The 25,842-nt window shown below is 33.4% G+C and overlaps 3 protein-coding genes and 2 long non-coding RNA genes across 6 annotated transcripts; 3 read left to right on the top strand and 2 right to left on the bottom strand.

The window, feature by feature from the left end:
- Positions 1-6,534: 6,534 nt before the first annotated feature.
- On the top strand, positions 6,535-7,541 carry LOC134200767 (uncharacterized). The gene is made up of 3 exons (XR_009975818.1): positions 6,535-6,695; positions 6,779-7,026; positions 7,131-7,541. It is a non-coding gene; the product is annotated as an uncharacterized LOC134200767 (long non-coding RNA).
- On the bottom strand, positions 7,539-9,168 carry LOC134200768 (uncharacterized). 2 transcript variants are annotated; one of them, XR_009975819.1, is made up of 3 exons: positions 8,583-9,108; positions 8,189-8,340; positions 7,539-7,816 (listed from the first exon to the last, which is right to left on the bottom strand). It is a non-coding gene; the product is annotated as an uncharacterized LOC134200768 (long non-coding RNA). The 2 variants fall into 2 exon arrangements; XR_009975820.1 differs by having other exon boundaries at positions 8,189-9,168.
- A 935-nt stretch (positions 9,169-10,103) lies between these two features.
- Positions 10,104-25,631, top strand: LOC101741204 (sister chromatid cohesion protein DCC1). The gene is made up of 5 exons (XM_004925289.5): positions 10,104-10,490; positions 21,180-21,376; positions 21,921-22,723; positions 24,294-24,457; positions 25,503-25,631. Exons 1-5 carry the CDS (start codon positions 10,480-10,482, stop codon positions 25,606-25,608), a joined length of 1,281 nt encoding a protein of 426 aa, XP_004925346.1. The 5' UTR covers positions 10,104-10,479; the 3' UTR covers positions 25,609-25,631.
- On the top strand, positions 10,484-13,264 carry LOC101741059 (protein DENND6A). The gene has a single exon (XM_004925288.5). It carries the CDS (start codon positions 10,762-10,764, stop codon positions 12,442-12,444), a length of 1,683 nt encoding a protein of 560 aa, XP_004925345.1. The 5' UTR covers positions 10,484-10,761; the 3' UTR covers positions 12,445-13,264.
- Positions 17,456-19,949, bottom strand: LOC101740917 (mitochondrial import inner membrane translocase subunit Tim23). Its single transcript, XM_004925287.5, has 3 exons — positions 19,575-19,949; positions 18,646-18,753; positions 17,456-17,919 (listed from the first exon to the last, which is right to left on the bottom strand). The coding sequence occupies exons 1-3, from the start codon at positions 19,783-19,785 to the stop codon at positions 17,660-17,662; spliced, it is 579 nt and encodes a 192-aa protein (XP_004925344.1). The 5' UTR covers positions 19,786-19,949; the 3' UTR covers positions 17,456-17,659.
- Positions 25,632-25,842: the final 211 nt, after the last annotated feature.

The following is a 25,842-nucleotide window of genomic DNA, read 5'->3' on the forward strand; positions in this document are numbered from 1 at the left end:
TATTTATCTATCTGAATTGAGGAATATAAAAGATTAATTAGGAGTCAAAACCGACTCATTCTAATCGAGATAACTTGGCTGTTTGGTTGTGAGCGAAAGAGTTTTACCTGTTTATATAAATATGGAATCTTGAATTATATCGCTGCTGATAAACTATCCAAAAAAACTATCAAGTCAATTCTTCTATTCCACCTCTCAAATGGGGCAACCTTTATGTTTTTATTAGAGCTATGAAATCGGATGTCTGACTCTGCGCTAGTTGTAATGCAATTTATGTATCTGCGATATTCCGAAAGAGAATTCGGCAAGTTTTTCCAAAAATGCACCTTAAGTTTTTGAAGTCAAGATTTATTTCAATGCTTGATGGAAGATTTGTAGACTGTTTCAGTGTTGCCAAGATTTTTTATTTCTAACATAGGTATAGTAACCGGCAAACATCTTGAGCAAATGACCTTGACTGCGCAGAACCGAATTTTAGATCACTTTGGTGGTGAGGGTGAGGCGCGACGGCAGGGGAAATCGTATCGAGCGCGTTATTGGTAGATCAGTCGAACCTTGCGTCCCGCACCGCGCCCTCTTTCCGCTTGCTCCCAAAAGTACGCTTGCGTACAGTGAAAAATCTATCGTTATTAATCGTTAAGTTATTTGTTATAATTGCTTGTTGACTTTATTGCCATTGCTATTTGTAGAGTGTTTGTTGATTTTTTATAAAAAATACACTATGCCGCGACAAACTGGTGTAGTAATCAAAAGAAAAGGTAGAAAAATTGTGTACGACGTATATTGCTTCATTATAAAACAGGGGAAGAATGATATGAAAAAAGTAAAACAGACTTCGGAAGCAACAAAAACATCAGTGAGTACTGTTAGGTGCATTATTAATGAAGCTAAAGGCTCTGGCTTGCTCGCCGTGTTTGGGACTCCGTGTAAGAAAAGATCGGGGAAGAAGAAAGTTACCGGAATGGATAGTTTCGTTCAATCTGTAATAAAAATAATCATAATAACTACATAACAAGCAGCGAAACTCCGTACCGTAGAAAGGCTTCGAAAAATTTAAAGAAGATATACATTTTAATGGCTCGGAATGAAATTTACAACGAATTATGAAAGAGCTAGGCTTCAGATGAAAAAAAAAACAGAAAATAATTAAATAGAATATAGAAATAGAAAATAAAACAGAAAGGAAGCTGGTAATTGAAAAAAGTAACATTCGATTACTACGAATCGAATATCTTAAAAAAATAATTAATTATACACAAAAAAGAAGATCGAACGACCGAGTTGTAAACTACACCGATGAGCCCTATGTAGACTCATCACGATGATGGCGACTCGGGTGATGAAAACAGTGATGATGATGATGGTCAAGATTATGATAACGAAAAAAAAATTACAAATACCAGCTTCGCTTCAACTGAACCAAGACCTGGCAACAGCTCTAGTTTTGACTTAATAGAAGGAATATCTATTTTACCCCAAGATTAAATTATTACAATTATTAACCTAAATAAATACATATGTTGATTTTAATAATTTAATTGCATTATGACGCAGAGTAAATAATGTTTTTGCACGTGAGTGTACCATGCGCAAACTTACCCCCACTACGTCGACAACTGCTCAAGATGTTTGCCGGCTATTATACATGGCAGGAAAATGTGACAATATTAATTTTGTTCGTCATATTCGTGCGTTATTGAAATAACCAGAGTGTTAGAGAATTAATACTCTGTTTATATATATATATCTCAACTCGTGTTATAGAAATTAAACCCGGGAGATTTGCGAAATGACTAAAAGCTTATAATAAGTCCACAAACAGCATCCTGTCTTATTAATATTGGTTTCAATCTTGCGTCTTGGTTTGAAAGGTGGGACAGCTCTTCAATACCATCGAAACTTCGACTTTATGTCCCAAAGCAACGATGTCCATGGACTACACTATAAACGATTTCAAACGTGAGTAGGTCGTGAGTGCACATTAAATGCGTTAAAATATGTTTTAAGTCATCTACTGTATGTATTAGCGTAAGCTACTAAAATGAAGGTAGGTGACCACAGGACGATGACCTCGCGAGTCAGCTGATTTTCAATATTAGTTCCGTTAGCGCGCCGTATCAGCGCCACTGTCTTCATTTTAGATAACGTTTCAACCTATACTTAATATTATAAAGAGGAAAGATTTGTTTGTTTGTTTGTATTGAATAGGCTACGAAACTACTGAACCGATTTGAAAAATTCTTTCACTGTTTGGAAGCTACACTATTTCCGCGTGACATAGGCTATAATCTTTTTTTGAAAAAAATTAGGGATCCTTACTAAAACTCTAATAATATAACCCAAGGTGTAGAAAATTACCTAAAATACTATTTACATCGCGTACCCTGCAAAAACTTGATGATAGAATAAAATAATGTACTACGACTTTGTAGAACACATTATTATTTACAAAAAATGTCGCGACAGAATATGTTATTATAGTTATGCCGCAATAAGTGTTCTTTTATTTAAGACTAGCGACCCGCCCTCGCTTCGCTTCGGAAACATTAAAACACACATGAAACAAAAAAAAAAAAAAAGTCGCCTATGTTCATCAGGGTCAATGTCGGCTTGTAATGGAAAAAGAATTTTTCAAATTGGTCCAGTAGTTTCGGAGCCTATTCGAAACAAACAAACAAACAAATCTTTCCTCTTTATAATATTGGTATAGAAAATAAAACAACATCAAATATCGTTGTAATTTTTGTTAAAGACCCGAGCGGAGCCGGAACGCACCGCTAGTAATACATACTTTATTATAGTTTGAAATAACATTAACAAAAACATACAGCATTCATCTCTTATACCCATTACACTTGGTAAATAATTCTAGCTTAACATTAAAAATTGTTTAGCTATTGTTTTTTAAGTTCCCTAATTATCATAGTTGTATCAACGCATTACAGTACTGAAATATTTTAACGAATAAAAATCTATTTTTTTTTTCGTTTGTAATTTTATTCTTAGACTAGCGACCCGCCCTCGCTTCGCTTCGGAAACATTAAAACACACATGAAACCAAAAAAAAAATAAAAAAAGTAGCCTATGTTCATCAGGTACAATGTCGGCTTCTAATGGAAAAATAATTTTTCAAATCGGTCCAGTAGTTTCGGAGCCTATTCGAAACAAACAAACAAACAAATCTTTCCTCTTTATAATATTAGTGTAGATATAGATTTATATACTGTATACTTTATTAATATCTATTTACTATATATTTCATTTGGAATCCTTTGATACATCGGGACAATAATATTTTACAATATATCGTGCTTTAAGCTTTGCGTTTATGGCAATAATTAAATACAAAGCATTTTTAAATGTCAAGTAACAAAAAAAAATCATATTAAAAATTACGATGATAAAAGATAAAGATTCAATAGGCGTTTCAACAAACCACTTCTCATCTATATTTATAAAAATGAATTGCTGTTCGTTAGTCTCGCTAAAACTCGAGAACGGCGGGACCGATTTGACTAATTTGGTCTTAAATTATTTGTGGAAGTCCAGAGGTTTATAAATATGAAAGGTAGATAAATATGAAAATGCTCGGAATTAAATCAAAATAACAATTTTGTTTTTCCTTTGATGTGTCCTCCGTCGGACAGATTCCTTTTGTTTGTTTTAAGTTTATTTTATACAAAAGTTTAGGTCTTTTATTTTTATCGATTGAGGCACAACGAAGTCTGCCGGGTCAGCTAGTCTAAAATAAAAATAATTGAAAACATAACATTTAAATAAGTAATCACTTTTCTTTTTTTTTACATGTATTTTTAAAAGTATCTTTGTCACAAGATTTTATCTCAGACAGGGTCACATCATCATATTCATATGAGCATCGGTAAAGCTTTATGAGAATATTTTCATGACAGCTTTCCTTCGTTTGCCGCTAGAGGCGCTGTTCCATAGAATTTTGAGTTAACTTTTACGCTATCGAGAACGTTAAAAAACTTTCACTAAGCACACTGTAACAATTTACTTTACGTACTTACTACGTTATTATTAATGTACTTCAATGTGTCGGAATCTATATTTATTAGTTGATATTTCAATTTTATTTGTAGAGATTTAGAGCAATCAGTTTTACCCGCATAACTAATTCAAAGGATTGCTCAAACTTGCGTACGACTTTTAGGCGATAGGAACGAAAAAGAAAAACGCTTTTGACAGGAATGATAACAATTAGCAGCGAAGGTTAGTTTTAGATTATTGAAATACGTCAGACAAGGAATTGCCACGGGTAACTTTAGCACTCCATTTTTATTAGTGGTAGGGCCTATTTAGGCCCACAATACCACTCCAGGGTTACGGGTCCTGCCTATTTCCACATTGAAGCAAAATGTGTTCCGTTTTTGCAGAGCGGAATAGCCAATAAACAATATAATTAAAATTCGACCTCGTGACGGGTACCAACACTCACAGTGTCATGGGCTGCGGTAACCACTAAAGACCAGGTAGGTAATTAGCTAATTTACCATTCTTAGGCATTATTATTTTTTCCGTAAACAACAATACAATAGGTATACGATATTAATGAAAAATATTCGTATTTTAGACGCATAGAATCATATTAATAACTGTATCGTAGCGAAATAAATACAATAGGTACTATGTATTGCTTATTGAATTAAATAATAATAAAAAAAATGTTTTTTTTAGTACAAAAACTTTGAGAATCACAGATTTTTTTAAAATTCACTTTAGTCTTTATTTATCTACGATACTATGTTATTCATAAATTGTGTTTGTTTGCGTGGTGTGTACCTAATCTAGGATCCTAGAATCTAAAAGTCAGATGTTTATAAATATACTGTTCGTTTTGGTATAGTGCAAACGGACCGTCCCAATAGATGTACATAGATAATATATATTATATATCGACGCTTGAAAGGCAAACGTGACTGAGCGACAATAACTGCTTTGTACATAATTGGATAGGGAATAACCATATTCGATGCGCAAAAAATATATATTTCTAGGTCTATTAAAATCATTTCAATCCTACAGCTAGATTCGTTAAAATAGATTTTTTTTAGGCATTTCAACTTTAGTCTACTGTAAAGTTCACGCATTGTCGCTTAGTCACGTTTGCCTTTCAAGCGTCGATATATATTATTTTGGTTGTATTATCGATTTTTCTACTGAAACCATAAATAGCAGATGAATAATTAAAAATGTAAAGCTGATTAAAAATATGATTCCTAAACTTATTGCATTTTTTTTTAAAAGACGTTGATCTCAATTCGCTCTTTGATTTAAATTTCTAAAAGTACATCAATTAAATGTAGTTGAGTACATACGTAAAATACTTATAACCTATAACTTTGAATATAATTATCGATATATCATTCGAAAAGTTTTGGTGTATTTAGTTGTATATAATGATGTGATTTTTATTATACCTGTGTAATGTAATTTAGTGTTGGCTGTTTCATCTTTTATTTTGTTTACACAAATATATATTATGTGATCCTAAAAAACAATTATTTTTTTCGAATCCTTAACATTATTGAGCCATTCAGAGTGCAGTCATAGTGTGGTGTAAAATTAAACTCATTACGAACATCATACGATTTATTGTCAGTTTTGTGATTTCGTACAATCATAAACACTACAAGAGAACACTTTGAGAAGGCTGCACGACATGAAAACCCTCTAGTCGTGGCCGCCTGTAATTACATACCCGATCCTGTGGACCGAATGGTAAACAGTCGACGTTGCTCTAAACACGTTATTACGGATCCTCCCGACCGGTGCTTTTAGGTACCTCAAGCACCGGTCATCGTTCTCGTCGAACCCGTCGCTTGCGACGAAGGGGTCGTTGAGTAAATTAACCCACAGACACAGCCCACTGAGTTTCTCGCCGTATCTTCTCAGTGGGTCACGTTTCCGATCCGGTGGTAGATTCTGTGAAGCACGGCTCTTGCTAGTATTCGTGCTAGCAACAACGTCAGGTTCGATCATCGTGAGCTCACCTACTAGTTCGGTGAATCTAAAATAAGCCCTCGAGGTTATTAGAATAGGTAGGAAAAAAAATAAAAATAATGTGTTATCATCGGATATAAACAACGGCATGGTTGCATAGCTTAATAAGAGTACACCGGCCGTCTAAAACGGCCGTTTTCAATAACGTATCTGAGTTTTCGGATAGATAGCTATCTCCGAATATCAGCAAGAGCGTATCTGTCCTTAGTTTGCGTTTCACAATCACGGATAAGTGCTATCTCTCTTTAACCAACAGTAGATAGCTTCTTCCCTCCGATTTATCCGAGCCTCTTGATACGTTTCGTTCTACTACAAATACGAAACAACATCAGGATCAAGACTTATTTTATTTTATTCTAAATTATAACTATAATTTAACCAGCATATTGTAGACTATCATAAACACATTTGTTTATAACAAAAAGTAATAAAAACACATGTAGATTTTTTTAAATTGGACGTATTGCTATTTTTATCCTAGTCGAAATTATGAAACGAAACGTTTTGACAGTCCGTTTGCCAATAAGCAGTGATTAGTTTCTTTTGTTTGTTTTTCTATTGTTTACCTACTATATTAGATGATGACTTACCTCCAAAACGCTTTAAAACTTTCGTTTATAATTCTAAGTGTGTTTATAATTAAAGAGCTACAGTGAAATAAAATGAATTCTGTAAGTATCTATGAACTACATTGATAATAATAATTTTACTTTGAAAACTTTGAGTTCAAGTTTAGAAAATATATCTTTTTCAGTCAAGAAAGGCAGCACCCATGACAAAAGATGAGACGATGATTCTAGCAGAACTTGTGGCGGCGAAAAAACATTTCAATAATAAGGCAACAAATGCCACAAACAATAAATTGAAGGAGCAGGCTTGGCAAACCCTTGTAAATGATTTTAATTCGTCGATTCGTCGTTTCCCACGAACTCCATCGCAGCTTCGACTAAAATGGGAAAATTTAAAGAACGCTACGGCAACATAAGAAACAACCTTAGTAAGGTTAGTATAATTAGTTGATTGTTTGTCTCTAATAACACATTGATAAACATGATTTTTTCTTCAGGTTGCCGTAGTATTTGAAATAATTATGCTCTTTGTTACAGGCTGGAGGTGGTAAGGATTGCAGATGAAATTTTGGATAAAGCATGCACATTGTTGTAGGTCACATATAATATTTTTAACACTTTTACAGCCAAGCGGAAACAAGATGGAAGAAAAGAAATGCAAGGCTAGCATAGGGACAATGCATTAGCAGAATATCTAATAGCAAAAAAGAGACTTGACTTGGAAAATAAAGAAAAGGAGATTGTTGTAGCAAAAGTTAAGTTAGATTTAGATAATTTAAAAAATTAAAAATTACTTAAAAGGAATATTAAATTTCATAAATTAAGTAGGCAATAATAATTTTATGTTAGATAGTTTTTTAAGTATATGTACAAATTCTAAATTAAATATCTTGCATGTACTAACTACCATGTAATTATCATTTTGGAAAATAAAAAATAGTCAAATTATCTTTGGAGTTTATTTTACAAATTATCTTTGGAAGCAATTATTTATAAGTACATAGTTGTATTTCAGATGTAAGTTTTGAAAATTTGTTACGAACAATTATATTATTTTCCTGTAATGTATCTGCGACTGAAATTTCTGATTCTAATTCCTCTAAATTCATACTTCTGACGATATTATGCAGCATGGCAGCTATAATAACAGCTTGCATATTTTCTAGTTTTAATCTACTTTTCAATGATGTACAGGGAGTCTTCTTTTACAAACACCAATGCATCTGAAAATTATACATTATTCGCTTAAATTATTTTACAATACAGTATAACAAGCTCTTAACTAAAAAAAAAGATTACCTCTCTATAGTATTTCTTGTTTTAATATGTGATTCATTTTAAATCGTTCCGATTGAGTATGTGGGTTAATTAATCACGTTAAAAGATAGGGTTGTGGGGATAGCCTCTATCGGCAAGCAAATAGCAATTTCCAAGTCCACCTTGTTATCAATGTTCTCTTGATATGTATATAATTTATTATAATAGTGTCATATTAAATTCATATAAACACCTAAATATATAATATAAATAAATAAAAATATAATACTAATATATAATAATAATAATATAAATAAGGTAATATAAATAAGAAATACCTTTTCAATCGGAATGGTTAATTATAGTTGTATCATGAGTAGACCCAGGCCATCAAGCAACAACATTTTGAAACATCAATGATGCATTGCACACAAATTACACATTCAAAATACTCTTTTTCTATTTCTAAATTCCTCTCCTATATTTGAATCTGTAACACAAATATAAAATGTAGAGGTATCAGTGTGTAATAAGAATGAAGGTAAATAGCCTACCAGGTTATTGTATTAGTATATGAATGTCATTTAGGGCACCATGGGAATCCAGCAGTATTATAGAATTCCTGTTGAGTGTGATTTTGTAACACAACAAAAATTAGGTATAATTTTGCTATTGCTATAAACAAATATAAGTTGTAATAACGAGTACTTTTATGGTTAAAATTTATCTTACCTTTTTGACGTTACACTCAAATATGGTCTCATTAAATTAATCAATTCATTCACAACACCTTTGCTCAGAAATCTATAGTCAAATTCGTAATTATTGATCTTCGCCATGTAATTCAGACGATCTTTATTTTCCTAACCATATGATATCGGCCTCACTATCACTATCTGCATCACAATCCATTATCATTTGAAATAATTCCATATCACTATCATCACTGCTACAATATGCCAATATGAAGAGAAACAATTATTAAATTATAGCGATTTACTTTCGAAAGATAAACATGTAACCGGCCGATTTTGACAGATAAGCGAATGCCCATACTAGAGATAGCGCTGCCTACCGGAGAGTTACTTAAAACTCATATTGAAACGGAAGTAAGCACGATTTGTATGAGCATTCTATCTTTAGCAGGCTATCCGTCCTCCCGACGATGGATAGATAATTCCGATAGGAACTGCTGCCCGTCGATAGGTTATTGGAACGTAAGTAAGGACAAAAATATAGATTTGTCTATCTTTAGTAACCGAAACTAGGGATAGATAGGTTATTGAAAACGGCCGTAAGCCTTTGGCCACGACGGCGATCTATCTATCTATCTTTTAGCCCACAGACGTCTATTGCTGGGCAAAGGCCTACCTCAAGCCTCGCCATACGATAAGTACCTAGGTATTGGCTTATTAAAATATTTTACACATACCTTATGGTTATACTTGTATTTATATTTCTATTTAATACACAATTATAACAATAATTTGCGTAATTATTGTTGGTAGGGCGTCTTGTGAGGCCGCACAATTCTGCTTAAATACGGTGAAGCAGTACGCGTTTCGGCTTGTAGGGTGGCGCAGCCATTGTAATATAAACCTGGAACTTAGAACTCATATCTCGATGTAGATGGTGGTTTTTGCGTCATTGATGTCTGTTGAAGCTGATCATTCAAATGTTATGTAGCTCATTTTTAGTTCCAGCATTTTATCTACTGTAATCCTAGATTATATTTAAAAGTGGGAAAGTGATAGGAATGAAGTATGAAGCTATAACAGCAAACAACTTTTATTTGCTACAACTTTTATTTGCTAAGTTTTACATAATAATAATAATAATCAAGCCTTTATTCAGACAATTACATTTTTTTTTTTTTACATATACAATAATTATTTCTTTTTTTTTTTTACTATGTTTTAAGTAAGTAGTGGTATTAATATTAATAAAAAAATTTTTTTGGAAGCTTTTTTTTTTTTACCTATGTTATTATTAGTTATTGTCTGTTTGTCTATTATAGACATAGGCCTCCTCCAACTGCCTCCATAAGCTTCTATTTTCAGCTGTTCTGGTCCATGTGCTTCCCGCAACTGCCTTAATGTCGAAGTTTTACATAATAATTGATAAATGATTTAAGAAATTTATATTCCGTCAACTAAAGGAATAAATAAAAAAATAAAAAAATCACGTTTCAATTGTAAATAGAGGTAAAAATTATTCAATTTTTAAATCCAAACAGGATAAAAATATTGTAGGTATTGTCATACTCGTACATTAGGTCATTGGAAACGTCTGAAAAATTTATGTTTTTTTCTAATCCTACATACGTTTGAAAATTTGCGTAAAACACGTTGAAATATTTTGTAACATCAATATAGGTCTAGCTAATGAAAGCGTGTTAAAAACTAAGCGCTCTTTAAAAACATACATAAATGAATTACATATCTTTGGATGACGAACAAAACGCAAACTGACGATTGAGATAGATTATACCACTGAAGTAGGAAACCTACAAGGGATAAATAAACGACAACGATTAAAAAAAGTTGTTTTGAATCATACTATGGGATACAAGCAGTTTTAACTAAACTTAGGAGGTTAGCTGATACTTAAATATAGAACTGGAAAAATCATGGAAAATGGGTGAGTTCACTATTAATAATTTTAATACATATAAAGGGACTTTAGAAAAAATCTTAATAACCTTAACAAGTTTTTGTTTTGGCGCGCGCAGCCATATTGCGCGGAACAGCTGTTGCGAGAGCAGCTCTTGATTTTAGAGTGCTTGTTTTCGTCTTTTCATTGACAAAAAAATGTATCCTAACCCAATGTTTAATGTTGAATAATGAAAGTGTTCGTGTAAAGTTTATGATTGAAAATGTCTGTGTTGTGACGCGTGATCCAAAAATCGACCATGGCTAGTAGCATTCATAATTACGGCGTCGAAGTGTCGGCTGAAGAAAAGGAATTTCAAAATGTTTGGAATAGATTTTCGGAATGGTTGCATTGTATATGTGTAGTAACATTCGACTTAGAGCTTGGTCAAGCAATGGAAAGTGTCTTCCCACCCGGAGTACCGTTGACTGATCAAGAAAAATGCAATATTTGTTATTTGGCGTTTCCGGATTCCAATTCAGGATGTATGGGGGACACCCAGTTTCATGTGCGGCTTCGCTCATTCATGTCCTTGACACCACAACAACTTGCATACAACGAAGATAGCGTGCCCACACTTCGCGCTGATTTAACACATTACTGGGGCTTCGTCTACTTTAGACAGGTCAAGGACTCTTCGTTACCAAGAGGTTACTTCCAAAAGAGCATAATCCTGCTGAGCCGACTGCCTTTCATCAATTTGTTCTACAAAGTTATTCAACTCATAGCTCCAAAACACTTCGAAGATGGTGAAAGTAGCTTGGAAGCTGCCTGTCATGATATAAATAGATGGCCTTCATTGAAGGCGGGCCAAAATGTACTGCTGCCAGTGTTGGGCACTGTGTTTCAGTCATACATTCCTAATCAACAAACTGGAAAAATTGTAAGGTCAGACATTGCAGAACAAATTCAATCACACAATGTACCTCATGTTGTTGCCTCTTTACAGGATGTTAATGTTTTTGATGCCTTATCTAGCTTAATCTCACATTTACATTTACTGTGGGAATTGGTTTTGACTGCTGAGCCAATTGTAGTGATGGCTAGCTCGCCAACCGAATGCTCTGCGTTGGTCCAAGCATTGACAAATTTAATCCAACCTCTCCCATATTCAGCAGAGTATAGACCATATTTCACAATACATGACAGTGAATTCAGAGAGTTCACAAGGAAACAATTCAACCCCCCCTGTGTAATACTGGGTGTGACTAATCCATTCTTCACAAAAACACTGCAACACTGGCCCCACACCATAAAACTTGGTGACGTCACTTCTATAAAAACGAAGCTGAAAAAAATTGGTAACTTGAAACTACTTGACACTGCTCCAGGTGTATACACTCAGTACAAAGCATTCTTAGAAAAAGATAAAGCAATTATAAAAAAACTTCACAACGGAATCCGTACTGAAAGGCCTTCGGAAGTTCAGACTGCAATGGTCAAAAGACATCTACTAGAACTGACTCAAAGCTTTATGATTCCTCTAGAGAGGTATATGGCATCACTCATGCCATTACAGAAAAACATTTCACCATTTAGAGCACCTCCTATACCCAATCCGTTCAACCCGGAAGACTTCTTTGCTATGTTACAGCAATCAGGACCTCAATTAACGACTGGCATTAAAGGTGACTGGATAGGATTGTACAGAAACTTTTTCAAAACCCCAAACTTCAGTGCTTGGTTTCACGAGAGACACAATAATTTGACAAACAAGCTACAAGCACTGCAGCTTGAAGCTTTAGCTGGTAGTGACCTGAAGCAATGGTCTAAAGGGAAGAAAGAAATTGAAATTGTTGATATGGTCCTCAAACTCAGGGAGGTGTTGAAAAGTAGTCCCCCAGTGCCTGACAATACAAAGACGTTGTTGGCAAGACGTCTTGATGATCTGAACTGTGTTTTGCCTGATGACATGAAATCTATATTGAATGCAGCCTCGTGACATAGACACTGCTGCGCCTCGGAGCTGAGAGGTTGCAGCAATGACTGCAAAATTCAGTTTGAAAACTTACAGTCAGTTAAATGTGTATGAAAATTATGAAAAGATGCATGTTACTATAGATAGATAGATTTTATTATCTTTTGAGAATCCAGTATCAAGTTCATTGCATAATATTGTTCATGCTGCTCCATTTACACAGGTATCAATATTCTATAATTTTTTAAGAGGGTAAGTAAATTAAAAACACAACAGTAATCTGAATTATGATGAAAATTATTATGGCCATAGTTTTTTCTAGAACAAACAATAGTCTACACAATCATGCGGTATGACAATAACAATGGGGCAGCATGTTACATGATACTGGATTATTATATTGATTCGAATATTGATATTAATGAAATCTAGAATAAGTTTAAAATATGTTTGTTAATGAGCACTTGAATGTTTATGTTAGTCTGACTCTGGCAATGATATCATCAAACTAAAAATATAGAAAGAGGAAGACTTGATCATGTTAAGAACTGCAACTATACATATATATATTTTTTTTATATATTATCTTATCTTTAGTATAGTAAACATTAAAGGTTATTAAAATTTGTTCTTAAGTGATATCATTTGAGATTCAGAACTGTTAGTATATATAAACTGTTAGAGAAAAAATTAAGATTTTCTTTATTCTATGCGTGGTCACGCGTTGTTTTGTCAAACTCACTTGTGACTACTTTATTTTTCTGGAAGGATTCGAAAATAACATCATCGGCGCATTAGAGGTCGCGCGCAAATAGTTTTGACAAAATAAAGATTAGCGAAGGAACGTTTCCAGTTTTCACTTATTAAATGGACCGTTTTGAAAGTGGCGTAAGTCCATTTTTGAGAAAAATGAGCTATCACGTAATTCATGCTTAATTTAATGTAATTTTTTTATATATAACTAGTCCGTGTTTAATTTCTCAAAAAAAGTCCCATGTTTTGTACAACTTAAAATCGGTTAGTAAATGAAATTGCATAATCATCGATTATGAAAGTGGTGTAAGTCCAATTGACAGAGGTAGGTGGCATAGCCAGACCTCATATGATTTGCCTGTATTTTTAAATCAACAAATCGATGCCTCCAATGAACACTACTCTAACTCCAAATTCGTAGGTTTACAAGAGGAGAGCTTAAACGAAAAAAGTTGATAAATATATCTGCAACAATAAAGATTTTATGGTTTTTTTTTTGTGTAACTAGCTGATTTACTCTTGCTTCGAACCCAATTAATAATGAATTTGTAATACTTTTAAAATAGTGAAGCGATTTGCGTGAAAAACGAAAATTTCAAAATTTTGAGTTAGAGTAGTGTTCATTGGAGGCATCGAAATATAGAGTAACCTTTAATTTTCTCGAAACAAAAAAAAAATGGACTTACACCACTTTCAAAATAAACGGTCCAAATATAGAAACGTGCTAAAGTACATTTCTTTCCTATAGGTAACAAGCGATGTTAAGTAGAAACACTAATTTCCAAATTTATTGATTAAAATCAGTTGACCTTTAAACTTTTACTTGTTTGTGCTGTAAAAACTGAGAGCTTATAACTCTTTGTCTCAAGGTGGGCCCCGGTAACCACTTAACACCAGGTGGGCCACGAGCTCGTCCACCCATCTTTGATTTTGACTTACAATGCAAATGCGATAGCAAACAAAGGAAAAATTAAATGACAATCCTGTACTGTAGAAAAAGTAATGTATTCATTTAATAATGCAGATACATTTTGTCCCTTTTTTTCATATAAAATTTACCACTGATTAGAAGATGTTACCGGATTGTTGATGCATGCATTATTTGCAAATAATATTACCTCGGAGACTCCATTGCACTTTTTGGCTTTATTCTCTGACATATGGCTTTTCCTCGCTACCAAAAACTATCTCGACAAATTTGGCTGTATAGACAAATTTTCTGGGTACAAAAACATTAACGATATCATTGCCAGATGACTAAATCACGATATTAATTCGACTCCATCCATAGGTAATTATGTAATTGGTTTGCCTATTTTAGTATATATGTTTACTGTTGAAGATCGGTTGATAACGTTGAGAAGATCGCTTAAGGTTCTTTATGTAGGTTTAATTATAATCTTATCTCGTTTGTTCACACAGATGTGTGTATCGCAACCTATGTATGTTGTAAAACACAATATATATTTTAAATGTATAATTTGATTCAAAAGAATATAAGAATTGAACAGATTTTTTTGTAAAAAAAAACATAGTACCGCCAAATAAATAATGTATTGATTGTCTCTGTGCGATAAAGCGCGTGACAATAAATAAAAACGAAAATATTGTTTTAATAAAATAAAAAGTTATTATTCGTAAATTAGACAGATTTAAGGAGCAGGCTGTCTCGCCAGAACTGTTTTAGATTCCAAGCTCAAAATAGCTTTTAACGTCTGGCGCCCATACTGATTAATTATTTTTTAACAATTAAAACTTTGGTACACTTTTGAACGTCCCTATTGGTTTTACGATAACCTTTAATTGTGCCCATTTATTTGTTTTCGAATAAGGCCACGGCATATTTAAAATTACATTGACTACGGCGTTCTACGTTCTTGAATAAAAAAAATTACCTAAATTCAACAGAACTCATGTGAATACTTTAAAAAAACCAGTGCTTCGTTTACCGCTAAGTGTGTCCATTTGTATATTTCATTAAGCTACAAATAATCGAGACCCACATCAAAAAATAACTATAACTGCGTTTTTAGAATCACTAGAGGGAGAAAATAGTATTCCTATTGAAATGTTTGAAAAGCAAGTCCAGAAGCGAAAAGAGGCAGTCTCAGGCCGTTTTCCAATTACAGCACAAGAGCGCATTATGCGGCATAATGCTCAACTAAGCTTTAGCATAATTCGGCATTGTGCGTCACTGAGTCGCATTATGCTCTGTAATTAACCATTACTTAATGGTAGTTTTCCAATTACTGCTGTAATTGGAAAACGGCCTCAGTTCACTGCAATGCCTACTGCCATTATACGTAATTTTCTCGTTGGCACTTAAGTGTTTTGCTTAAAGGCTTATTACATTTGGCTGAATTTAGTAGACTGAATTCAGAAGCAAATTTAGAAGCTTCTGATTACACTGTTCTAAATTCAGTTACTGAATCAATTGTCAGCTTAAACGCGACGAAGTGAGACGTGTCGTGCGCGTAAGAGGATGGCCCCAGTATTGTCTAGACAACAACAGTTTTTTTTTTTTTTGTTTCAATTTCTCAAAAAAAAAAAAAAACAAGAATACCGGTGAAGAAATATTTATTGCTGTGCGGAATGTTAGCAAATATGGACATTAAGAGTGATTTAGAACCAGCAGACTTCAAAAATTGTCTATAAATGGATTCGATCTCGTTTGACCTAATATTAAACCTTGTGACACCTTTTATTCAAAAGCAGGATACTGTCCTACGATAGTCTATCATTACATATCTAATTCTACGATAGTATAAGTCCAAAAGAAAGATTGGTTGTAACATTAAGATTTCTTGCAACAGGAAATTCGTATCAAGATTTAAAATTTAGTTCTTCAATATCCCAACCCCTGATGACAAAAACTATCCCTGAAACATGTCGGGCTTTTTATAAATGTCTGGCACATTAAATAAAGGCGGCCGAAATTAATACTTTTTATTCGGAAGCAAAAACAAACTATAACGTCCTTACGCACGGAGAGCTATGGGACGACTGAATGAAGCCATTCAGTAACTAAATGCGATTACACCTTCCTAAATGCGTTTCTAATTAGGCTTTTAAATGATTCAGTCAGCCAGAAACCATCCTTGCTACTGAATTCAGTAGACTATCTTACTTAATGCTTATTACACTTGGCTGAATTCAGTCGTCTGAATTCAGCCAAGTGTAATGAGCCTATTATTTGACAAATTCGTCATAAAACTTTTACAAATTAATTATGTACAACAATGTACTTAGTAAGTAGGTACTTCTGTAATGGATGCTAATCGCACGCCACCCGATATGTTTGCTGTACGATTGATTTGTGTTACGTATTCATAATGGAGGTAAATTAGATAATTCGTAAGGGATTTAATATAATCATTTGATTGTTGTTAGCATTAAGGTTAATTCAGATATTTGTAATTTCAGCAAATATATTTTCTGATCACTTTTTACAATTCGTAATAAAATATAAAATTAAAATCGTGATAGTTAGAGGCTAACATTAAAAACTATAAGATGTACAATCAATTGGCCATAATATCAAATCTTACTACAATAAAAATTATATGAAAATGTGAATGTCTGTTTTATGTATAGGTACCTACTGATTGATATTAATAAAAGAAATTAACAAAGCTAAATATAAATGAAAAGAAATTTCTAAATTCGATGTTTTCCGTAAGTTAGGTACGTTAAGTTTGTCAATAATATTGTTTTATGATAAGAATGTGGAATGGGCTCCTCCAAATATTATCTCTTTTTTTATTGAATTGTTGAAGCACGAGTTCTTAATTATAAATTCAATGGTTGATAAGATTTATTACGTCAATACACAAAATTTTATTGCAGAAAGTAAAGCTGCCTTATTCAGTAAGCATTATGAACCAGTGTTCTCCAACAAAAACATTTATTTATATAGAATATATTTCATTTATTTTTCAAGTTCTTATGTAATTGTAAATTAGAAATAAACAAAAACTGCACTCTTAAAAAAAGATTGGTGCCAAAAATTCTAAGGAAATGGCCTTTACAAGAATGGCCTACTGGTTGCTGAATGCCTATTAGTGGTTAACTTTTGCTCAATTTACCATAGATATTTCACAAGCATATCCACACTAAATGATTTAAATAAGTTAAAAAATTACTTTGAATCTGGAAGTATTCTAAAATTTTTTTTAAAATTGTAAACTGACTTCTGTATACTACCTCCTGAAATAAGAGTTACTATACATATAAATAAAATTTCATGTAAATATTAGTAGGTATGTACGAAAATGAAATACAGTTTAATTTTTCAAATCATCTTTTTTATTTAAATTATAACATCTTATGTGCTCCTGTCTCAACACGGGAGTGATACGATCAAGACAGAACCACATTCAATCACCCAGGCCATGGCAAATAAGACCTAGAATGACCAAGAGATCCTTTGGCATAATTCCCCTAAGACAAACATAACATTATGTATATATTCCTGACAGGTGTTAGATCAGAATCTATTATATTTAGCTTTGCTCCATATATTATCATTATCTGTTAGTAATATGTAAATCCCTGCTAATGTAAGACCGGTAGCTGCACCAAGACCCATTGAACGAAGACCAGATGTGCTTTTGTAAATGATACCAGTGGTTGAGGCTGCTATGAAAGTGTTTGCTGTGTCTTCTTTGTCTCGAAGCCAAGTTACCCCAAGGGCTATGCATGAGTAAAACGATGCAATAATTCCAAGTGTGCAGCCTGTAGTCGTACCTAAAATTTAAAAAATAATAAATTTAAACAAAGTTAATAATTTGGTTTACGAAACTCCTGTTAAATAGAAGCTACTGATTTATAAGGAATAAGCTTGAGATGATAAAAAAATTAAAAAAATTAATAAGCAAATGTGAAATCATTTGCTTATTAATTTTTTTAAGCCAGAGTTGTTTTTTTATTATTTTTTTAAAACCAAAGGCAAAGTTGAACACTTTTGTATTGGTTTGATATTATGCACTTATCACAGACTGTAAAGTATGAATATGTACTTTCTTTTGTGTGTATTATCTGAGTTCCAATCTACACATGAGGTTACAGTTTCTTTTCGATGCCTCCAATGAACACTACTCTAACTCAAAATTTTGAAATTTTCGTTTTTCACACAAATCGCTTCACTATGTTAAAAGTATTACAATTAATCATTATTGATGGGGTTCGAAGCAAGAGTAAATCAGTTAGTTACACAAAAAAACCATAAATATATCTGCAATAATAAAGATTTTATCAACTTTTATCGTTAAACGCTCCTCCTGTAAATCTATGAATTTGGAGTTAGTGTAGTGTTCATTGGAGGCATCGTTTTAATCCAGATGTTCCCAATGTTCATTAAAATTCTACGTTGTATTGGGAAATGGTGTTCATTGATAAGAAAGTTAGCAGTTTGAACTGTTAATGGTATAAAGAATTACAGAATCTTAAACTTTGCACAATATTGAAATTTACCTTGCTTCATAACATAATTAACTACTTGTGTCCTTCTCACTTTCCCGACTTGACCTGCTAGAGTTGTAGCTCTGAGTCCTTTATATAATCCTGCCATACCTCCTAAACCTGAATAACAATAGGTTTATTTTAATGTTTTGTGACATAAAAATTATACTTTTTTATTGCACAGTAAAAGTAACAGATTAGCTCAAAAGACACTATTCCATTTATGAATTAGGTAAAAGAGTAGAGAAAGATAGATGCAAAAAATAAAATGTGAATTACTACTACAGGAAGTAATAGTAGCTCGAGATTCGGATGGGAGCCCTTTATCTGTACATAATTAGTGGCTAGACAGATTTCCATCATGTAACATGACCTTAATTACGAAGAAAATTTTAAATGCTTGAATTACAAATTATTATAGAACAATTCAAAAGATCACTTACCAAATTAAGTTCTAATTTAATTTGGTACATAATAAATCCCTTCACTCATGAGAGATTTTGTGCTAGTGCAGCCTAGAGCCAAGCATGATCAAATATTACTATAATTGAGTCGTCTATTATCAAAGGTGGCAATCTGTGCATTTGGACAAAAAAAATTTAATGATATGTCAATTCAGATTGATTTGAATATAATCGTCTCCTTCAAAGAATACGGTTCAAAACCTGCATTAAATAAAGGTTAATAGTTAACCTGTTATTTATCTAAGATGTCGTTCCGAAGAGTTTTGTGACTGCCAATGGAATACAAAGTCAATAATTCGTTTTTCTGATTTACCAATCATTGTCCAAAAGTCAGATTGCCGGCTTTGATAATAGTCGACTCAATTATTGTAAATAAAACTTAGCATTACAACTCGCAAAATGACACTGAATTAAAAATGTGAACTTTGTTATGTAAATAATTTTGAGGTTAAGATTGTCAACATTTGCCAAATTTACCTGAACCGGTCATAAAAGACATCCCGATGATGGGCAGAGCCACGTTCGATCTTCTTGCAGTCGAAGCCATGTGACTGTCATCAGGATATAAGAACTCTGGTTGCATCCTCGGTATGTAATGAGGATCAAAATTCAGATAAGGCGACAAATTCGCACTCGCTTGGTTGTTTTTCTGCTCATTTTTGTTAAGTATATCACCGAATATTGACATTTTCGTTTCGTTTTTAATTTGTAACACTAAATCCACTAAACTATAACTAGAAACGTGACTTATCAATCACGCAGCGGAATCACTAAGATTAAATCGAACTTTCATTCATTGAAAGGAATTTTGTTGACGTTAACTGTCAAAGTGACAACAGAACAGCAATGAGCATGCTCTCAGTTTTTTTTAAGGGATTTTATGACCTGGTAACTGAGACCTTTAAGTCATGTCTTATTTTAATTTATATTCATATTTTTATGATTTTTTTTTATTGCCTTTGTAGGCAGACGGGCATACGGCCCACCTGATGGTGAGTGGTTACCATCGCCCATGGACTTCAGCAATGCCAGGGGCAGAGCCAAGCCGCTGCCTACCAAGCCAGAGCCAAGCCTATGAAAAATGATATTATTGAGTAAAATTAAATGAAGACGACTGATTTGAGACATTCATCAACTGGGATGAAATTAAATGAAATAAAATGGGATGAAATATAATCTCAGTAAAATGGTGGTCATTTACTAAGATTTTTTCAGTGGACTTTTCTGAGGATCCCGAGAAGTTACGTCCAGCGGCTTTGTTTCATTTTTCCACATTTGTGCACTTTCACAGATATTAAACAGTTAATAAACCACCATTATTACACATTTAAACCCGAAGAAACACTAAATAGACAAAATAAAACAAATCACACAACTTCACTCCTCGCGTTCCCGCCAAAAAGTCCGCATGCTCTCAGCATGTACTAATAACCATAGATCACACAAGATTTCTTATTCTTATCAATTTAATAATTTTATTTACTGAAAACTGATCAGTAGGTACATGGGTGAGATCCGATTTTGTACTGTGTAAATATTAGATTAAGTATTTGGGGATGTTAGCGGGGCAATTAAAAACTGCGAGGCGCTAACAGATGTTTAATTCCTTACTTTTTAAGTTTTATTTACAAGCATAATTTTGTTTCATACATCATTTTGTAGTTTGACTTGTTAGACAGCTCCCGTCCCCAGATTGCGACGACGACGCATGCATTTGTACCTACCATACGATTTCTACACAATCGCGCTCGTTTTCTGACAACAAATTTGATTATAAATATGTTATACATATTTGTCTACTATATAGTTATTTGTGTATTATATTATGTATTTAAGTAATCTTTTATAATAATTGTGTATGTAATCTAATTAAATATTAAATCATTCCTTTTTATATTGCTTAATTCAGGCTCAGGCTACAAGAAGTACTTTCTGAGTTAGTTCCTGAGTTACGCTCTACCAACAAATAAATCATTGGGTCCACTTGAGATATTTTATGTAATTTTGTGCTAAACTTAGTGTTGGCTTGGTCACATTCTCCAGACGGGCAGACAATATAATATATCTATTCATCATTTTCAGTGAAAATGAAACGAGGACACCGGAAGACGTAAGGAAAATCATTAAGACTGCAAAGCTACACGAATCTGAGCTGACAGAAGTATCTCAAATCTTGAGATTTCCCCCGCAGAACAAGGAAAATGATAATTTACGATTAATGTTACTAGACGACGTCCTCTTGAAAGAAATCGAAGCTGGAAACCAGTTAATTTTTAAAGGTGCAATATGCCAATAATATTTTACTCAAGTTTTATTTTTATTTTTTTATTGCTCTTGTTTACTGTCGCTCATGGACGTCAGTATTGCCAGGGGCAGATCCAAGCCTCTGCCTGTCGCTGACTTCTCGGCTCTAAATTCTCACAATTTCATTTGTGTAGAAATGATAGATGCACAACGATAAAGTCCTATTTCGATGCCTCCAATTAACACTACTCACTGTTGGCGGAATATATAAGGGAATATTAGAGAATACAGCACAATAAATTAAATACTTAACAGAACAAAAACACATATTAGTTAAGTCAAAAATCAAACGTAAATGCGTTATAATACTGTAAATTTGTTACAAATTCGATTTTTTACTTTATCGACCTTTTTCGTTTAAACGCTCCTCCTGTAAACCTACGAATTTGGAGTTAGCGTAGTGTTCATTGGAGGCATCGATTTAGATATAACTCGTGCTAACTCACCAGCCTCTATTTTTACTTTGCTGCTAATCAGAGACACGAGGCCTCAATTCTAAAAGATAAACCACATTCACAGGAGATTCTGAAGAAAGCGTTGTACTATGTACAGAAAATAAGACTTATGATGTCAAAGAAGCCGAAACGTCAAACAGCTTGCTATTACTACCCGACTTATTGTTCTCGGCATCTACTGGCTTAGATGAAACGATTCAGAACAATTCTATGGAAGATTCGGATACTTCGTTAGATAAATCTAATAGCAGTTTAAATAAATCTACAGACTCGGACGAAGGTCGAACGCCAAGGAGAATAGAACATAAAGACATAGTTAACACATTCTTTACTTACTATGAACTGAAGCCATGTAAGCCTCGACTCTCTAAATTGAGAAAATTACTCGAAAGCACCAAATATCAGGGTCCTGAGTTGGAGTATACCGTAAACAAAACGGAGCTTTTAAACCATGAAAGTTTGCTTGACCAAGTTCAGGCGTCGCGGGCTGAATTGGATGAAGAGTTAGAAAGGATACAAGCTATTAATATAGAGGGTTATTATAGGTTACTCGAGTTTGATTACGAATTTCGGGTCCTATCGTACATGCTTGACTTAATAGAAGAAAATTCGTGGCCATTGAACAAGATATCGAAAGAAGTAACGCTGGAAAGCCTCAAAGATTTAGTTCCGGAACCAATATTGGAGGGAATGTTTAGATTTTACACGAAAAAATCTGTTCTGGAAGACACACAGTATTATGAGTATAAAGAAGATAAAGTTTGCAGGTTCTTAGCGAGAGTTTTGTTGAAGAGCGCAGGGAAATTCAATTTGGCAGAGTTCTTGCAGGCTTGGAGTGACTCTGTACCTGAAGGCATGACAACAGACGTACGTATAGACAGCTCCATGATATAAATCTGGTGGAAGCACATATCCTTGTCTATTTTCAGCATATCATATAATATATGGAGAGTTGGCGCTTTTATTTCGATACATTGCGTGTTTATGAAAACTAAAAGTACATACGCTTATCCCCCTATTTACTCGGTATCTCTTTAACGCGATTTTACTCTCACGCGGTTTGAAACCTAACAAGTTTTGACTTTGAAACTTATAAAAATGCATAGGTGATTGCACATTCTATCGTTTAAACGTATTTTTGGGAAGCTCCTTCATTTGGCAACACTGATGGAGATAACGGGGGACTCCCCGTATTGTGAAATTAAAAATTTAGGGGAAAGTAGTTAATGTGAATAAAAGCTCATATTGTTACTACGATTAGTACTGGCAAAATCAGTTTGTATAGCTTTTCCCGAAAAAATATTCACGTGTAATTTGTGTCAATTTTTCATCAAGCTTTCATAATGCCAACATCTACAAAAAATTAAAAGTCATATCTATGGATACATATTTTTTTTAAATTGGATTGTTCAGATAAAGAGTAAAGAGTGTTGCTGAATATTTTTCTCATTAACGAAGCCACACTATTCGCAGGGTAAGTATTTTTTTAAAGATATTCCCTTTTTTTTTGTTTCACTTAGATAAATGACTGAATTGAGCAAGTACTATTTCGTTAAACACGGCCTTGCATAGAAAAACCTTACGAATTTATGTCAAAAGGTTTTTGTCGGGAATCAATAGTCATTGGCAGTGGGGCGATAAGTGTATTCTTAATTGTTCGACATTCTTTTTAATATGCCGTATCATAAATATAGTATTAAATTCACCATCCATTTATGATCATCCTTCATCGATTTCTAAAATGATTTACATCTACGCCACTGCGTAATGTGTGAATCATATCGAGGGGCGAAAAGCTAATTCGTTTAAGCGTAATTTCGCTTAATACGCGACATTTATCTTTGTAATTAAACTTCCATTTTATTTGGTATAAGCATCAACAGTTCGATGTTTTTAATTTAACTTCAATTAAGTTTACCCCATTCAAATATCCGAAGAAGTTTTTTTGTTACGATATTTTTTCTAAATTTTAAACTTTAAATGGCTCTCCTATGAAGTTGCAAAAATATCGCTCATACCAAATATGGTTATTAACTTTTTTTTTTTAATTACACGCTATAATTAGGACCGCGAATCACAGCAGCAGATTCACTAATGCGATTTGCCAAAATTAAATAGCTTTTTTATCTATGGTTAAGTACTAATAGACTAACATATTACGCTTATCTCACGGATATTATTAACATTTATTTATAGTCACTTCACATTGTAACAGCTTGGGATATCGATACGTCATTCTCATTATTAGTTCATATTGTTACGCCGGTAAGAGTAACGCCATCTGTCTTCGAATATCAGAACCGAATATCAAAAGAGCTAGTAGTATCGAGAACGCTCGACAAGTGTAACGCCATCTATTATCAAAGAGCGGAAAAATATAGAAACGACTCGCGCGTAACAATATGTCGATATATGACCGAGTATATGTATTTTTTAGGAATCTCTCTTAGCCGGGTATGCGATAATAGATAGAAATAGTAGTCCGAATTTGATATGGGGATTCACGGAGACAGATTTGCCTGATGAGATCAACGAACGCTTCAAGGTGTTGTTCCAAACGAAGGCCAAGTGGACTGTTGATGAGATATCACCGTATGTACAGTAAGTGCTTTACCCATCCACCAATATTTTGTAATTAATCAAGATTATTCAATTACAATGTAATTATTATTTAACTAGCCGTACTCGTCCATTTCGCTGGGCATTTAAAATTAACATTATTATTTATTGTCATTATTATTAGGGAGTCCAACACTCATAAATATTAGCTTATCCATTAAGTACATGTATTTTCTGCATAGATACCAAGGTTCAAGTCAATCGGATGCACGGTTCAGTAGTTATAACGGAACATCCGTAAAAACCACTAGATTTATATATTAGTAGTATAGATTAAACAATATAATTATAGTGGTAATGTTTAAATAGTATGAGGTCGTGGAAGATATAAAAGTCTTACAGTTTCATAGTTTTTTTTTTTTTTTTTATTGTGAAAATAGGTCTATGAGCTCACGACCCACCTGGTTTTAAGTGTGGAGTCTATAGACATGAACAACGTAAATTTCGCCAACCACCTGAAGCCATGAGTTCTACTGCTGCTTCACGGCAGAAATAGGCAGGGTGGTGGTACCCACCCATGCGGGCTCACAAAATGTCCCACCACCAATATTAAAAGTTAGATGGGTTCAAAACTCTCCTACTTTTTTACAAACGCTTTTTGATTTGTGATGAGAGACATTTTGGTCCACCTCCCAAAAGCTTAATTCACTCATAGTTTATTAAGTCATTTAAATTGAGTTAGCAGTGCTGGACATCAATGACTTATCTAAAATGATTTATGCAAATCATAATCGAAATTTTTATTATTTATTTCGAATTGTTAAAGTTATCGGATAAAACATCGGAATCGCGACCCACTGAGAAGATCCGGCGAGAAATTCAGTGGGTCGCAGTACCATAGCTTACAAGGTCACTGAAGAATAATAAAAATGATAATGAATATGTAAAAATATAGTAAAAATGATAATGATAATGAATAATAAAAATAATGATGATTGGGTAATCATGGTGTAAGAGTTTTGGTCATTTTTTTTATGATATAATATTTTGAGACTTGTGAAGTTTATTAGTAATCACTTAATTTCAGATGTTATGCAACAGAAAAGTTAAATGTCAACGCGCTGTTGACGAAATACGCGCGAGCCTCGACGCAAGATGGCGTCCGCGTGTTCTCCGCTAAGCACATGAAATAAATTGAATTTGGATTTTTTAGAAACTGTTTTTTTTTTTTTTAAGTGAGACTTCTTTAGGTGCGTTGAGACTAAAATTTAACCCATAACAGATTCGTTACGGTTAGAGAGAAAAGATACAATTTAGGACGAGCGAGAGTGAATTTTTTTTTTTATTGCTTATTTGTGTGGACGAGCTCATAGTCCGCCTGGTGTTAAGTGGTTACTGGAGCCCATAGACATCTACAACGTAAATGC

This window comes from Bombyx mori, chromosome 20 (assembly GCF_030269925.1).
Source record: "Bombyx mori chromosome 20, ASM3026992v2".
Lineage (NCBI taxonomy): Eukaryota > Metazoa > Arthropoda > Insecta > Lepidoptera > Bombycidae > Bombyx > Bombyx mori.

What these genes read in the sequence shown, in the direction of transcription:
- LOC101741204 (XM_004925289.5), top strand. An exon ending in CTGAAGGCATGACAACAGAC is followed by an intron (nt 22,724 to 24,293) that starts GTACGTATAGAC and finishes TGTATTTTTTAG; the next exon opens with GAATCTCTCTTAGCCGGGTA. An exon ending in GAGATATCACCGTATGTACA is followed by an intron (nt 24,458 to 25,502) that starts GTAAGTGCTTTA and finishes ACTTAATTTCAG; the next exon opens with ATGTTATGCAACAGAAAAGT.
- LOC101741059 (XM_004925288.5), top strand. Translation starts at nt 10,762, where the DNA reads ATGGCTAGTAGCATTCATAATTACGGCGTCGAAGTGTCGGCTGAAGAA.
- LOC101740917 (XM_004925287.5), bottom strand. Translation starts at nt 19,785, where the DNA reads ATGTCAATATTCGGTGATATACTTAACAAAAATGAGCAGAAAAACAAC. An exon ending in GTCTTTTATGACCGGTTCAG is followed by an intron (nt 18,754 to 19,574) that starts GTAAATTTGGCA and finishes ATTGTTATTCAG; the next exon opens with GTTTAGGAGGTATGGCAGGA. An exon ending in TAATTATGTTATGAAGCAAG is followed by an intron (nt 17,920 to 18,645) that starts GTAAATTTCAAT and finishes TTTAAATTTTAG; the next exon opens with GTACGACTACAGGCTGCACA.